This window comes from Papio anubis, chromosome 3 (genome assembly GCF_008728515.1).
Source record: "Papio anubis isolate 15944 chromosome 3, Panubis1.0, whole genome shotgun sequence".
Lineage (NCBI taxonomy): Eukaryota > Metazoa > Chordata > Mammalia > Primates > Cercopithecidae > Papio > Papio anubis.
Window position 1 is genome coordinate 86,725,660 of NC_044978.1, and position 17,153 is coordinate 86,742,812.

General features: G+C 40.6%; 1 protein-coding gene across 3 annotated transcripts in view; it reads left to right on the top strand.

The window, feature by feature from the left end:
* The first annotated feature begins 1,766 nt into the window (after window positions 1-1,766).
* The window catches only part of SLC39A8 (solute carrier family 39 member 8), an 85,571-nt gene continuing 70,184 nt past the window's right edge, over window positions 1,767-17,153 (top strand). Inside the window, exons 1-2 of one of the 3 annotated variants that reach the window (XM_017958888.3) lie at window positions 1,767-1,923; window positions 2,358-2,829. In XM_017958888.3, the coding sequence (XP_017814377.3) occupies window positions 2,611-2,829 (219 nt within the window). In that variant the 5' untranslated portion in view covers window positions 1,767-1,923; window positions 2,358-2,610. Of the gene's footprint in view, window positions 1,924-1,955; window positions 2,131-2,357; window positions 2,830-17,153 lie in introns of those variants that run through there. The other 2 variants (XM_009207261.3, XM_031664403.1) reach the window with 2 other exon arrangements.

The following is a 17,153-nucleotide window of genomic DNA, read 5'->3' on the forward strand; positions in this document are numbered from 1 at the left end:
AGTAAAAGGCTTGAAGAGTCCCATGAGCTGAGTGATTTAAGAGCACAACTTACTCTTAATATCAACAAGTGATATTAACTTACTTCTGGCCCTTAGGTGAAATATTTGCCCTTTTAGCATCAACATAATTCTGTATATTATTATTAACAAATGCATAGATTTTATAATTGGAAAGAGCAGAGTATTAAGATCATTTAGTTAATCTTCCTTCAGGCATGCATCCTTCTAGCACATAGTATAGGTGGTCACCCAGGATCTGTTGATTTGAATCACTTTTGATCATGGAGAAATCACTATCTCCCAAGGCAGCCATGCCTTATAATTCTGCAGAAACCTTCCTCTGGGTGACTTTGCCCCATGACTGCTGCCTTCCGTCCCCTGGAGTTAGATGTAATATAGTTAAACCTTCTTCCATATGACAGTCCTTCGGCTTCATCTGCCTAGATCCTTAGCCTCTGGGAATGTTCTCTACCTGTCTCTTTCTTCTGCAGTTATGTCTTTAGGTTCCTCTTGTAAGATTAAGATTTTTTTCCCTTTCCCCATCTTCTCCCCCTTGTCTAGACTTAATGTCTCTTTAAAATGTGCTATTTTAGGAGGCTGTGCATTCTCCTGATGAAAGGCAAGAACAGCACCTTGAATTCTTTTTATTGTCCTTAGTCATGTGAATGCAAAATATCTGAGACAGGTCTCAGTCAATTTAGAAAGTTTATTTTGGCAAGGTTAAGGACGTGCCCCTGACACAGCCTCAGAAAGTCCTGAGACATGTGCCCAAGGTGGATGGGGGGACAGTTTACTTTTATATATTTTAGAGAGACATGAGACATCAATCAATATGTGTAAGATGTACATTGGTTCAGTTCAGTAACTGGAAGTGGGGGCTTCCATGTTAGAAGTATAATAGACAAGAGACAAAAGGTTACATTCTTTTGAAGCCACTATCAGCCTTCCACTGAATACACAGTTTAGTCTGGCCCAGTGAATCTGCATTTTTTGCATAAACAATGGAGAAGAGAAAGCAATCAGATATTCATTTGTCTCAGATGAGCCTCAGAGGGATGAGTTTGAATAGAATGGGAGGCAGGTTTGCCCTAAGCTGTTCCCTGCTTAATGTTTCCCTTTAGCTTGGTGATTTTGGAGTCTCAAGATTTATTTTCCTTTCACAGCCATCTAACAGTGAAGCATGGTTTCACTTTACACTTGAACCGCTATATCCACCAGATACAACCTTTGCCTCAAACACCACACTCACTTTACACAAACCTGTTGACATCACACCTAAGTCAGCTTTTCTTGAGCCTCCATATGAACAAATAAACATGCCTCTGATCTGCGGATATCCCGCCAGGAAGTGCCGGCTTGGGTAGTGCTGGCTCAGCTAGCCCGCCACCGCTACCGTTGGATTTCCTCTTTCTCCTCTGATTTTAAGAAGTGAGACAAAAAAGCAATTCCTGTTAATCATGTAGACAATGCAAGGGTCTCCAGGTTCCATTTCAGGAAGCTGGTTTCATCAAGGTCACGAAAAGGTGCATGCGTATCTGAGACCAGAGAGCAGTTAGGGACCCCGACACGGAGGTGGCATCAGGTAACCCTTAGGGATGAGGGTAGGGAAGAGGGCCCGGCTGATGCTGGGAATGAGCAGCGCAGGCGGAGGGAAGGCCGGCGGTCCTGCGCCCCGGCGTGGACGCGTGCGGGAGTTCAGGCTGGAGAAATGGGTCACCACGTGCTATGGAGGCGGGGACATGGCCCTCCTCCCCTTATTTGTAAAGAGCGCCGGAGCGGATCGCGGAGTTTCACTGCGGACCTGTCAGAGATACAGAGGTTGTGGGGGCGGGAGACAGAAAGAGAGAGATCCAGAGACCGAGTCTCACGTTGACACGCAGACAGAAAGACGCAGAGACAGACAGAAACAAACAGATAGGAGAGGTGAGAGGCCAGCGAGTCCTTCTGATTAACTTGCCAAGCCCAGAGAAGAGATCCGGGGAGAGGGAGGGTCCCGTTTAGACACGCAATCCCCAGGACTCCGGAAGAGCCCCTTTCTGCAGTTCCTTGGGGACTGCACGTCTCACCTCTTCTAAGTTTGCGGCGGAGAGAATAAAGCAGAAAGACAGGAAGAGGAGGTGGAGTTCTACAGTTAGTGTGGTTTTAGTTTTTCCTAAGAAGTGGCGTGGTTTGGGGCTTTATATCCGGGAGGAGCATATGTACGCAAATCCTGGGGCGTTTGCAAACCCGGATTCGGGGCGTCTGGCCCCATGCCCGGCCGGGCTTTTGAGGGCTACTGCCACGCAGCGTTTCTGGAGCCGGCCGGCTGGTGCCCTGGTGGCCTTTATCTCTGTCCCCCTTTGTCCTCTTTATCTCAGGCTCTCCAGGAGGCCGGGGGGCCCACTCCGCCTATCGCTCCCCGCGGCTACGCTGCCACTTCAATGCCCCGCAGGTCGCGAGCTGCTGTTCTTTCGAAGGCGTCGGAGAACCAGAGGCGTCCCGCGCCACCTCTGACTCGGAGCAGCGCCGAGCACTGACGCTCGCGCCCTTGGGCACGGACGCCAGTGCGCCCGCGCGCGTCCCTCTGCGCGGCAGCCAGTCGCGGGCCCTCAAGGGGAAGCCCAGGCCAGGATGACCCCGGGCCGGGCGGTGGCCGGGCTCCTGCTGCTGGCGGCCGCCGGCCTCGGAGGAGTGGCGGAGGGGCCAGGGCTCGCCTTCAGCGAGGATGTGCTGAGCGTGTTCGGCGCGAATCTGAGTCTGTCGGCGGCGCAGCTCCAGCACTTACTGGAGCAGATGGGAGCCGCCTCCCGCGTGGGCGTCCCGGAGCCTGGCCAGCTGCACTTCAACCAGGTAAGGCCGCCAGGCCCGGGCAGCCCTCTGTACTGTGGGTGTCCCTAGACCTCACTTTGTATATGAGCCGTTTTTATTTGGGAAAAGGGCAGGAGAAAGAATCTTGTTTTATTTCTGAAGTAGAAGGCGGTATCTGGTGACACTTGCTTTTCACTAGACGAGGCTAAAGGATTAAAAGGTTAATGTTGTTAAGGGATTTGGCAGCCAGAAACTGCAGTTTTACGCCCGATGAACTGAGAGGTCAGACTCTTGTGATTATAAGGTTTTATTGAAAAGTTTATGCAGTAGTTGAGGGTGTGACGCCACCTTAACATGCTTTTTAGATAGGAATGAGTTACTTAAATCTTCCCAGAAAGATAACGGCTCACACACTTCCTACAAGGTCAGCAAGGAAGAAGATTATCACATGCCACCCTGGTTAACAGTTGCCTGGTTAACCAGTGCCATTTGAAAACGAGATATAATGTAGTTCTGGCTTCTGTGTACATTACATGAGGCATTCAGGGCTGAAACAGGGGCGGCCTTGAGACCAAGCTTCTAATTTGGTCATCCAGATGGTGGTAGACTAGGCTTATATTGTTAGTTCCTTGTCATATGTCAGGTCTAATATTTGATTCTAGTATTTATCCAAAATGATTAAAAAAAAATTCTTCAGTACACAAACAGGGTACTACTAGGCATTTGGTAATACCTTGGCTTTGAGAACAGCTTGGAACTACCTAGGAGCAATTAAACATCATACCTGTTTGTAAACATAAAATCAAATTATTCCTAATTATTTCTATAATAAATACTCTGTGATTGGGTAATTCTTAAAATTGTGAAGTAGACAAAGTGTAGTTTCTGCATCCTTCCGAAACTGCTCTCTGTCTTTTAAAACTCAGTTAATTCAGTGCTTTGACTTGTTTTCCTTTACTCCTGTCCCACTGACAACTGCTACTGGAGAGCAGAATATAGTATTTTCCACATTGTTTGTCATTTTTGGACGATGTTAGTTTGTTACAAAAAGTTTTTGGAGTCCAAGATGTTTGGGAAATGCTGCATACTATACTCTGCTCTTGGAAATTTGGCGTTTCCTAATGAACATGACTTTAGATTACAGTTAGGGAAACTGTAATCAAATAAATTCCATGTTAATAACATTATAGGTAGGTTGGTATTCTTTTTGTTAGAAATATCTTACCACAATTAAAGTATATGGCCCTTAAGGAAATGTAGAACTTTCTGACGCCATGACGTATCAGAGGTGGTCTCTCTTTGACCTAGAAGGGTTTTGTGGTCCCCTTATGCATGTTCTTTAGTAAATTGTCTGTAGTTCCAGTTCTGAGCATGCTATTATATCTGGGGTAATATCTGAGAAATGATGTGTTGGAAAAATGGAAATGCCCACAAATTATGCTAATATTTAAGAAAATAAAGTATTTGCTGTCTAGTTGCATTCTTTTCTTATCAAATATGGGGAACAGCTGAGCTGACTCCAGTATTTCCAGGTAGGTATGGTCATGCGCTTGGAAAGAAACTTAGAGGACTGACTTGAAGCTGCGTATCTGTAGCCCACACATTGTTTTGACTTGCATGACCTCCTTATCTTGCAGTGTCTGGAGGTGTTGATGAATTTTAAAGGGGCAAAAGACCTCCCCGCACCACATTCACAAAGACATTGGAAAACATGCCTAAATTATTTAGGAAAATTGGTTAAGTGTACCAGTAATATGATTCTCTGTTTATTAGCAGGTAGGATGTCTCAATAGGTAAAATTATATGTATCTTGACACCTTTTTTTTTCTCATTCTTATGTTTGCATATTTAACTGCCCTCATTATGGCCTCTGTGGGCAACAAAAAGAGACAGGAAGAAGCTCATAATTACCTTAGAAAGAAAAGGAAGCCAAGGAAAATTTGCCACTTAATCAGCCTAACAAACATCTCTTTGATGTTCTCTCTTTTTCTTTCCTTTTCTTTTTTTTTTTGAGACTGAGTTTCACTCTTGTTGCCCAGGCTGGAGTGCAATGGCACGATGTCGGTTCACCGCAACCTCCGCCTCTCGGGTTCAAGCAATTCTGCTGCCTCAGCCTCCCGAGTAGCTGGGATTACAGGCGTGTGCCATCACACCCAGCTAATTTTGTATTTTTAGTAGAGATGGGGTTTCTCCCTGTTGGTGAGTCTGGTCTCAAACTTCTGACCTCAGGTGATCCGCCAGCCTCGGCCCCCCAAAGTGCAGGGATTATAGTCATGAGCCACGGCGCCCTGCCTGATGTTCTAAAAAGTCCTAGTGAAAACAATAATCATTGGTTAAACGATGACAAATGAAATACCAATCCAAAAGAATCCATCGATTTGCTGGTAGTTGACGGACTTGAGCCCACGGCATTTGTGTATGCTCCAGTGTGAAACCACCCAATTCTGGAGTAAAATTTTAGGGTCATTAATGCTTACATACCCTAAAGAATACAACTTCAGTTTCCTCATAGGGTGGAATAAACAATGCACATGTTTATTGTGAGACACTGGTTTTTGACTTTGAAAAAGGCTAATAAAATTTGTTTTAAGGTCCAGGAATTTACTGAATCTTCTACAAGACTTAGTTTTCAAATAACTGTTCTTTTGGTTGAGGGCTGTGATATTTATTAGCTCAGCTTTTCTCAGGTGATAGACTAATGAACTCTGGAGATTTGTTAGACAATTTTGGAAGGTTTTCTAAATATTTTTCTTCTGTATCCTTAAGTAAGTACTATTAAATTAGCTTGTTGCTTTGGGATATCAAAGAGGCCTGAGTTCAAACTGTAGACAGTAGAACAATTGAGCCAATAGTTTTGCCTCTTATAGCTACTGACAGTGCAAAGAGTTAGATAGAAGCAGTAACCCAAACAACAAAGAGGAGGGAGCCCTTTTAGCCAAATGGGTCTCTGGAGCCCTCATTTCTGGATAAAGGTCTGATCTATTGAGGGGAGTTCCGAGCATACACAGGGAAGCCCCAAATATCTGGATACTCCTGGGTTATTAATCTAGGACATTTAAGAATGGCCTCAGTGCTGCCTTTTGTTTGTTCAGGTGTTCCTTTCTCATTCTTCGAATGTTCCTTTCCCTCATTTCCTCTTTCAATTACTGTATTTTCAAGTTCTTATGTGTAGATAGTGGTTAAACAGCCTGATAGAAGGAAGATCCTATTTTCTGAATTATCACACTGAGCTGCTGGAAATGCCTCCATTCAGAGAGTTTCTTCTTCTGATACATATTTTTTGATATATATCTTGCAGCCTATCTCCTGCATTGCACATAGTTTTTTTCTTCTCACATTTCTACCATCACCTGGTTGCCAGGTTCTATTTTTAACCTTTTTCAATTTTCAATATTCAGTCTTCTCAAAGCAGCACTCTTTCTTTCAAAAAACTTCCATGAACTGTCTCTTAGCTGGTAAACTCTAAATCTTGAGCCTAGCATTTATGGCCTGATTGTCCTGTGTCAACCTACTGCTCCAGACCTAGCACCCACTAAACTAAACTACTCACTGCTCTATGGATTCCCATAAGCTTTTGCTCAACCACTTCTGAGCTCATTATCTTCCTTGGACCCTTCCTGCCTTTGGCTGAAATGTTCTTCTTTTCCTTAAATTGCTCTGTGAAAATCTACTTTCTTAAGCCCAATTAAACTGCACCATAAAACCTTTCTGGGGTATCACAGCCAGCACTGATTTACTGATTTCTGTATTTTCTGAATTCCTGAAATATTTTTTACAGTGCTGATGTCACTTAACTATTCATGTGTTCTACAGACATTTTAAATGTCTGCTGCACTCTAATTTGAGTGGTTATTTTAAAATACAAATCTGATCATATCATTCATCCTGTTAAAACAATTCAGTGCCTTTTAGATAAACTTCAAACACTTATAGTGGCTTTAAAGTCCTTTTCTGATTTGGTCCCTGAGTGTTTCTTAAACCTTATCATTTGTCACAGTTCCAATTTTAATGGACCATTTATAGTGCCTGGTTCTCTAGAAATACCTGATTATGCTCTGGTATCAGTTTAGACATTACTTCTTCTGAGTAGCCTTTCTTGATCTTCTCAAGAGTGTAGTCGAAGTCCCTTCAATGAAATCCTGTATTTCTTGGTGCTTGTGCAATTATAACATATTATATATTGCACTTATATTATAACAGGTAAATTATTTTATATGTATTGCAGTTTTCTGCTTATGTGGCTATAACCCCTGCTGCCTCCCTCTACCCTCCAAAAGATTTTTAACAAGTTGAAGGGCATGGTCTGACTCCTCTCTCTAGGGACTAGTGTAGTGCCTGGTTTATAACATGTATTCATTAGAATTTTTTTGAATAGATGGGTGAAGATTGTTTAAGATGAGGTCGATAATTTGAGTGCTTACATGACTTTACAGTCTATTGGAGGACATATGACATATGCACATATAATTATAATGCGTGATACAGTGATACGTCTGATTAAGGAACAACCCATTTATGCCTAAGGTTGCAGTTTTTTGAATTTTTGCAATCAGACCTTGGCAATGACCTTGAGCAGAGGATATAAATAACTCCCACATGCTTAGTGTTCCAATAATGGAACACTAGGAATAAATGTGTTTAAAAACCAAAGTGGGATAAGACCTTTGTTTTCAGAAAATTAATCTGATGTGGGAGTGTGGAATGTATTGGAGTGGGTAAAGGTGGGAGCTAAGGAGCCATCCACAGTGGATTTCGTGAGATGTAAGGACCACTTGAATCTGGAGAAAGTCAGAAGGTAATATAAAGGCTCTGCCTGCAGAGACTTCTAGAAGAGCAGGCATGGCTGAAGAGTATGCAAAAGGCCCCAAAGATAAGCCTTTTCTATTTCAATATTTTGCCTGTAATGGTTATTTATTTAAGTATTGTTAGATCTCTTCCTTCATTATCTTCTGGCCCTGTGATGCCAGAGTGGGAGAAAGAATAACTCTGGGCTCATATTAATGGTGGCCAGGCTAGTGGTATGTAGCAAAAAGGAGTGTATGTATGTGTGTGGATACTGCAAACATGTTGTTTGCATTGCCTGTTGTCATGTACTGCAGTTTTTCCTGGGGTAGGGGTAATGATGGGTTAGATGAGGGTGTTTCTGGGAATCACTGACTGTGGACAGAAGAGATAAAGAACATTAGTTCTTCTTTTTTTTTTTCCCTCTTTATGGGCTGAGAAATGGTGGGGGTAAACCTTCTAGGAATGCCTTCTAACCTGCTTGTTCAGGTAAGAAACTGGAAAGGCAGGACAGAGGGTGAGGTTACCTGGGTCTCTTGTCAAGAATCCTCCAAGACAATGGCCCCATTCTGATCTATTAGATCACTCTCACATAAGGTGATTGTGTGCAGTATGTTGATTGTATTTCAAGGCTTTGGGAAAATGAGGGACATTCGTAATTCATTTGACTGTGATGTCAAGAGCTTAGTTTGCCTTGATGCCAGGTGTGATTGGGATCCATTAGGAAAATGCTTTTCATTCCTTTCATATCTAACTCCCAAAATCACATCTTTACCCACTATTCTAGGAGTCATATGAACCCTTTTATATGTAATATAATAATTATAGCTAGGATTTATTGATCTTTTACTATGTGGCATTACTCCCTTAACCAATTTATTTGTATTATCACATTTCATACTCATACTAACTCTATGATAAAGGTCCCATTATTATCTTCATTTTATACGTAAGAAAAATGTGGCACAGAGAGGTTAAGTAACTGGACCAACGTCACAAAGTAAGTAGTAGAACCTCAGGCAATCTTACACACTATGCTATAGTGCATTTTTTGAATTACAATCTAGAAAACCATACTTTCTCTAGCTAGAGCAACCGTGACCTTAGATTTTGAACTACGGACAGAAGTTACTAGTCATCCACTGCCTATCTGGCTACATTGCTTAGTCGCATTAAGGAAATGGTACTAGAGTTGCGGAGGCTAGGATGATGATGACTTTTATCCTCAGAGACCTTATAATTAAGAAGTAAGATGGCGGCCGGGTGCAGTGGCTCTCGCCTGTAATTCCAGCACTTTGGGAGGCTGAGGCGGGCAGATCACGAGGTCAGGAGATCCAGACCATCTTGGTTAATACGGTAAAACCTCATCTGTACTAAAAATACAAAAAATTAGCTGGTCGTGGTGGCGGGCACCTGCAGTCCCAGCTACTGTGGAGGCTGAGGCAGGGGAGAATGGCGTGAACCCGGGAGGCGGAGCTTGCAGTGAGCCAAGATCGCGCCACTGCACTCCAACCTGGGCGACAGAGCGAGATTCCGTCTCAAAAAAAAAAAAAAAAAAAGAAAAGAAAAGAGAAGAAATAAGATGGAAACTGTGAAAAGTGACTATGGAAGGCAAATCTGCAGTAATCACGAAAGCAGACATTGTAAAACATATCACAAGGCCATATATGATTGTCACATGGGTACTAGAAAACATCTGCTACTAGTTTAGAAAGGTGAGGGATTTTGGGGGGTTGGAAATCCCTCATGGAAAAGTTACGACTCAGTCAATTCAGCTTATCTCGTTTGGGTTTTAAAAAGTTTATTGATTGAACTCTTGCTTATACCAAATGTGATGAATTTTCATGTGAATTACATGAATTCTTTTTTAGAGGATGAAATTTTCTTTTACTCTTTCATATACAATGAATTTTTTTAAGGGACTATAAGCGACAATAGTACTTTCTTCTATGGATAGACTTCAGGCATGTCTAGTATGAAACTTTTCAGTCCATTTGTCACTTTTATGCTAGTTTTCTGCCAATGAATCCACTGTCTCTTCTGGCAGTTTAGAATGGAAATCTTCCCTTATGATGCCTCTGAAGCAATTGCATTCTTAACTGCACAACACTGGAGCAAGTGGTTTGTGCATAGGTGTTAGGGAATGAGTTGAAGCAAGGAGGGAAGAGTAGGTGAGCCGAGCCGAGTACTTCAACAGAATCACTGACTCCTTACATAGGTAAGACAGTGCTGCTAGGAGGCAGTTTGAGCTTTCTCACACAGTTATCAGGTGAACTTTCCTGAATTGGGATAGGTCTTTGTTTCTCTCTAGGGATGTTCTCTCTAGGGATGTTCTCTCATCTGGGTGGGAGATTTGCAGCTGTTATGCTTTCCATGGTTTATTCTTATCTTGGGTGATATTGAGGGGCAGGGACTTAGTTTTCTGCTTCCTAGTCATAAAAACCCATTACTTTTCAACCATAATAATCGTTTAAAGGTGTTTTCTTTGAATTTAACATACTTTTGTTTTTTTGTTTTTGTTTTTTTTTTTTTTTTTTTGAGAAAAGTGAATTTCTTTTGGTGGTAGTAGGGATTGGGGGAGAAAAATAGGAATATAAATAGAAGTGGCAAATAAGACCTGAAGCTGAGAAGGATCAGTGATCCTCAGGAAAAGGAAAGCAACCTCTAATGAAAGTGGTTTAATGTGGCTGGTAATGGGTTTGCAAGTTATTTGTATTCCAAGTGGTGTTTCCTCAAGGGATGTACACATTACTAAGTGCAAACAGCTAGTATTAGGGTCATTTACAATGCAATTTATTTTAAAAAAAGAATGTTTACTCTAGACTACCTAAATATGTAATTTTCAGAATTTTCCCATTTCCAACTTTATATAACAGTAGATTCCTGTTTGCAATCAAAACTAATTAATTTATTCTCACACTATTCCAATTGTCTGTTTCAGTAGTCTTGAGATTTATTTTATAAAGAAATGGAACTTTCATCCAATTACCTTTGTGTTGATAGGATTTGGGAGCATTGAAAACATTCAGAATGGAGCCTTGTTTAATTTGGCTTCCGTCTCTTTCTAAGATACTCTGTTGTTTTTCTTGGCCTGAAGTTTAAGGAGAATAAAAACAAAAATCTGTGAGTCTAGATTAAAGGTGAACCTGAAATGTAGCATTATGCCCTCCAAGGTCAAATATTTAACACCTTGACTTTTTTTTTTTTCTTTAAATAACTAATTGAATAGCTAGAGAAAAAAAATCAAGTGAGCATTGATAATGCCTCTAAGTCTTTAGTTTTTTGAACCTAATTAAAAATAATCCATAATTGTAACCAGTTTATTTGGTGAGCTTCTTAGACCTCTAACTATCTTAGAGAATACAGCATAATGGTTTACAACTTGGCTTCTGGAGTCAGGCGAGCCTGGGCTGAAATTCTAATTCTCTTGTTTACCACCTGGGAAATCACAGGCAAGTGACTTAACCTCTTTTTGTAATCCTTAGGTTTTACATCTGTCAATTGAGAAAAAAAGAGCCTTACTCATAGGACAGCTTTTTGGACTAGAAAATAAGAACAATATTAACATTTATTGAGCATTTAATGTATTTCGGGCACTTATATATTTAGTATATGTGCCAACTCAATAAAGATATGAGACAGTTTTAATTACCTGCATTGCTTCCAGTAATACATCATACAAAAGACAGTTTATGTAAAATACTTAGCATTGGGACTGGCTCAAATTATGTCCTCAATACATAGTTATTATCATCATCATAATACTATGTTACTCGATATAGCTACATTATCCTTAACAAAATTGTCTTCCATTGAAGATCTGAACACCCAAGGGTCTGTCAACTTAAATAAGAAAGCTATAGCCATAAAAAGACAGTAAGAATTAATGAAATAAAAAGATCAGTGAGAAATAAGTCAGTCCAGTGCCTTTGATTTCAGTCTTGGTTTCCATGGTGACTCACCTTCAGAAAGGCTTTTACAGTTTACCTCCACTTCACTTTCACCAAGCACTGGCAGTAAATCCTTGAAAATGTAAACCTTAGGTGTAGAGACTACTAAAATAATTTGAGTACTTCAATATGCATTGAAATTATTACCTCCCCTCTAGAGGACTTCTGGTGCTACATTTAGGAGTTGGCTCTATTTTACTATTTTTGCCGCAGATGGGCATCACCACTGAAATGTGAATGCTTGGGGAACCATATAATACTTCCAGAAATGGATAGAATTGTGGTTTTAAATTGAGATCTACTTCTAAATCTATATGGACCTCTATATGGATTTTGCAAGCCAAAGAATCCAGGACCCTCTGCGTTTAGCTGAACCCTGTTGATTAGAAAGCAGATAAGAGAATGAGACCATTTTGTTCTAACAGGAAGAAGTGAGAGATGTATCTCTTCAGAGGCAGGGAAACAGAAAGTTAGCTCAAACTTCAGTGAACAGTAAAATCAGTAGACTGATTCTGAGCTTGGCAAAAGATCCTACTTTATATAAATATTCATCGTATGTTCTATAAAACACACAGCCCCTTATGTTAAGAGATGCATGCTATGATGGTCCCAGGTAATAGAGTTTGAAATATTAAATCATAATGCTCTACAGTTTTCTTCAGGAGCAGAGTTCCCCAGAACGTGAGTATATGATTTGGTTACTTCACCTACACATATTAGCAGGAACAGCTAGACACTGGCTCTGTCTCTAGTCCTGGGATGAACACTGTTTAAGTAAATGTTGTGGACAGGGCCTTTACTGTGGCAGAGGAAACAGGTCCTGTCCTAGTAAGAATATTTACTAACAATTATGGAGCACTTCTTGTGTTCCTTGTGTTCCAGGCATCCTGCTCAGTTCTTCTTTAGACACCATTCTGTTAATCCTCCTGATCCCATGGAGTAAACACTCTTGTTATTCCCTTGAGGAAATTTAACTTTAGTTAGGTTAAGTAACTCAAGTCAGATGACTCATATTGGCAGAGCACATATTCCATTCCAGGGTGACTGGATTCTCTAACTGATGCACTTTCCACTGTTGCCTCTTATGCTGAAGAGTATCATCCCACAGAAGGACTTATTTTCCAAAAAGCCAAGTGCCTCTTGTGTCATCCAAGTGTCTGGATGTCAAGCTGGAACTAATGCCATTTTCTTGAAGCCACTGGGAACCGTACACTCATTTATTTGAAGCAGGAATATGTTCTCTGCTCATGTTCCCCTCTTGTCCTCTTGTTTGAGTAAAAAGAGGGGAAAAAAGTTTTTTCTTCCCCTTGTTAAAGTTGTACTTGCAATAATCAGGGCTGGCCCTAAAACTCATTATTACTTCCTCTACAAAGTAGTTTTTAATCTTGCAAAGTTATTTCCTGACAATTAACATTTGATACTCAAAACAGTATTGTGAGAAAATTGGGACATATCCGTTCCCCCATAAATTGAGATACGAGTAAGTCATTTGGTAAAATTTAGACAAAGTGCCCAAATTTTTCTGGGAGACCAGACATTCCAATTTTGAATCCTCAGCTCTTTTCCCTTGGGCTAATTTTAATCAGATGCTGTATTAGCAAGGCCACTGTGCTCTGACTCACCTGAATATTCCATGGTCTTTGTGCTTTGTTTTCTGTGGATAACTGGACCATAGAAAGGTACGAATGCCTATTCTCTTTTCTCACCTCTCAGTCACTATTCAAACCATTGGTTCTGGCTTTTTTCCGCACCCCCCACCCCACCCACTTCCCTGAAATTTATACCAAGTCATGTGGAATCACCTTATTGTTAGGTTCAGTGGGTGCTTCTCAGGCCTCACTGCTCTGATAATTTTGTTGGTGTTGATCACATCCTACTTGAAACACATTCTTTTCTTGCTTGCAGCTGTTTGTGCCATGTTTTTCTTCTCTGGCTGCTGCTTTTCAGTTTTGATTTTCTTTGCTCACTCTTTAAATATTAGTGCTCCTCAGGTTTCCATCTTGAGCCTGTTTTCTTTTGATGTCACACAGTGTTTCTGTATATCTTCAATGACTCATATGGCTGTGATTATCTATCTGTAGATGCTTTCTACATGAGTTGGCTTACTTCGGATTTCTCTCTTGAGATTCAGCCTTGCGCACTCAGCTGACAATTGATGTCTAACTCTTTTCTTTTCCCCAACTCAACAGGTCTAAACCTGTCTCAAACAGAACTCATCAACTCCATCCCTTTCTCCATCAAAATCTTTTGGTATTCCTGTTTTGCCCATCTTAGTGATAGGTATTACTATCTGCTCACTGAACTAAACTGAGGAACTGGATGTTAACATTGACTCCTCAGTTTTTCTTTCCCCTTCCCGTATCAAATGCACATAAGCCTTGTCATAATAACTTGCAGATATCTCTTAGTTAATCTCTTGAAGCTCCAACATCCTCTTTGTGTAATGGGGAAAATTGTACCTACCTTATGGGGTTGTAGTGGAGATGAAATCAGATATGTCTAGCCACTCTGTCTTTTGCCTGGCATGCTGTAAGTGTTCAATACAGATACACTCGGTTACTGCTGCCGCCCTCTGCATCCAGTCTTGCCTTACATCTCTCTTTTCTCTACATTTCTGCCAGTCTTGAATATGTATATACTTTTTGTTAGACTTCAAGTTCTGGGATACATGTGCAGAACGTGCAAGTTTGTTACATAGGTATACGTGTGCCATGGTGGTTTGCTGCACCCATCAACCTGTCATCTACAGTAGGTATTTCTCCTAATGCTATCCCTCCCTTAGCCCCTCACCCCCTGACAGGCCCCAGTGTGTGAGGTTCCCCTCCCTGTGTCCATGTGTTCTCATTGTTCAATTTCCGCTTATGAGTGAGAACATGTGGTGTTTGGTTTTCTGTTCCTGTGTTAGTTTGCTGAGGATGATGGTTTCCAGCTTCATCCACGTCTCTAAAAAGGACATGAACTCATCCTTTTTTATGGCTGCATAGTATTCCATGGTACGTATGTGCCACATTTTCTTTATCCAGTCTATCATTGATGGGCATTTGGGTTGGTTCCAAGTCTTTGCTATTGTGAAAGTGCTGCAATAAACATACGTGTGCATGTGTCTTTATAAAAGAATGATTTATAATCCTTTGGGTATATACCCAGTAATGGGATTGCAAACCATCAATTGGTATTTCTGGTTCTGGATCCTTGAGGAATTGCCACACTGTCTTTCACAATGGTTGAACTAATTTACACTCCCACCAACAGCATAAAAGCTTTCCTATTTCTCCACATCCTCTCCAGCATCTGTTGTTTCCTGACTTTTTACTGATCGCCATTCTGACTGGTGTGAGATGGTATCTCATTGTGGTTTTGGTTTGCATTTCTCTAATGATCAGTGGATGATGAGTTTTTTTTCATATGTTTGTTGGCCACATAAATGTATTCTTTTGAAAAGTATCTGTTCATATACCTTGCCCAGTTTTTGATGGGGTTGTTTTTTTTCTTGTAAATTTGTTTAAGTTCCTTATAGATTCTGGATATTAGCCCTTTGTCAGATGGATAGATTACAAAAGTTTACACCCTTTTTGTGGGTTGCCTGTTCACTTTGATGATAGCTTCTATTGCTGCGCAGAAGCTCTTTAGTTTAATTAGACCCCATTTGTCAATTTTGGCTTTTGTTGCCATTGCTTTTGGTGTTTTAGTCATGAAGTCCTTGCCCATGCCTATGTCCTGAATGGTATTGCCTAGATTTTCTTCTAGGATTTTTATGGTTTTAGGTGTTATGTTTAAATTTTCAATCCATCTTGAGTTAATTTTTGTGTAAGGTGTAAGGAAGGAGTCCAGTTTCAGTTCTCTACATATGGCTAGTCTGTTTTCGTAACACCATTTATTAAATAGGAAATTCTTTCCCCATTGCTTGTTTTTGTGAGGTTTGTCAAAGATCACATGGTCGTAGATGTGTGACGTTATTTCTGAGGCCTCTGTTCTGTTCCATTGGTCTATATCTCTGTTGTGGTACCAGTACTATGCTGTTTTTGTTACTGTAGCCTTGTAGTATAGTTTGAAGTCAGGTAGCGTGATGCCTCCAGCCTTGTTCTTTTTGCTTAGGCTTGTCTTGGCTATATGGGCTCTTCTTTGGTTCCATATGAAGTTTAAAGTAGTTTTTTCCAATTATGTGAAGAAAGTAAATGGCAGCTTGATGGGGATAGCATTTAATCTATAAATTACTTTGGGCAGTATGGCCATTTTCGCAACATTGATTCTTCCTATCCATGAGCATGGAATGTTTTTCCATTTGTTTGTGTCCTTTCTTATTTCCTTGAGCAGTGGTTTGTAGTTCTCCTTGAAGAGGTCCTTCACATCTGTTGTAAGCTGTATTCCTAAGTGTTTTATTCTCTTGGTAGCAATTGTGAATGGGAGTTCACTCATGATTTGACTCTCGTCTGTTATTGGTGTATAGAAATGCTTGTGATTTTAGCACATTGATTTTGTGTCCTGAGACTTTGTTAAAGTTGCTTATCAGCTTAAGGAGATTTTGGGCTGAGACGATGGGGTTTTCTAAATTACAATCATGTCATCTGCAAACAGAGACAACTTGACTTCCTCTTTTCCTATTTGAATACCCTTGATTTCTTTCTCTTGCCTGATTGCCCTAGCCAGAACTTCCAACACTATGTTGAATAGGAGTAGTGGGAGACAGCACCCTTGTCTTGTGCTGGTTTTCAAAGGGACTGCTTCCAGCCTTTGCCCATTCAGTATGATATTGGCTGTGGGCTTGTCATAAATAGTTGTTGTTATTTTGAGATACATCCCATCAATACGTAGTTTATTGAGCATTTTCTTTTAGTATGAAGTGGTGTTGAATTTTATCAAAAGCTTTTTCTGCATCTATTGAGATAATTATGTGGTTTTTGTCTTTGGTTCTGTTTATATGCTGGATTACGTTTATTGATTTGCGTATGTTGAACCAGCCTTTTATCCCAGGGATGAAGCCCACTTGATCATGGTGGATAAGCTTTTTGATGTGCTGCTGGATTCGGTTTGCCAGTATTTTATTGAGGATTTTTGCATCAATGTTCATCAGGGATATTGGTCTAAAATTCTCTTTTTTTGTTGTGTCTCTGTCATGCTTTGGTATCAGGATGATGTTGGCCTCATAAAATGAATTAGAGAGGATTCCTTCTTTTTCTGTGGATTGGAATAGTTTCAGAAGGAATGGTACCAGCTCCTCCTTGTACCTCCGATAGAATTCAGCTGTGAATCCACCTGGTCCTGGACTTTTTTTGGTTGATAGGCTATTAATTACTACCTCCATTTCAGAACTTGCTATTGGTCTATTCAGGGATTCAACTTCTTCCTGGTTTAGTCTTGGGAGGGTGTATGTGTCCAGGAATTTAACTGTTTCTTCTAGATTTTCAAGTTTATTTGCCCTGAGGTGTTTATAGTATTCTCTGATGGTAGTTTGTATTTCTGTGGGATAAGTAGTAATCTCCCCTTTACCATTTTTTATGTGTCTATTTGATTCTTCTCTCTTTTCTTCTTTATTAGTCTAGCTAAGCTTTTCTAAAAAACCAGCTCCTGGATTCAATTATTTTTTGAAGGGTTTTTTGTGCCTCTATCTCCTTCAGTTTTGCTTTGATCTTAGTT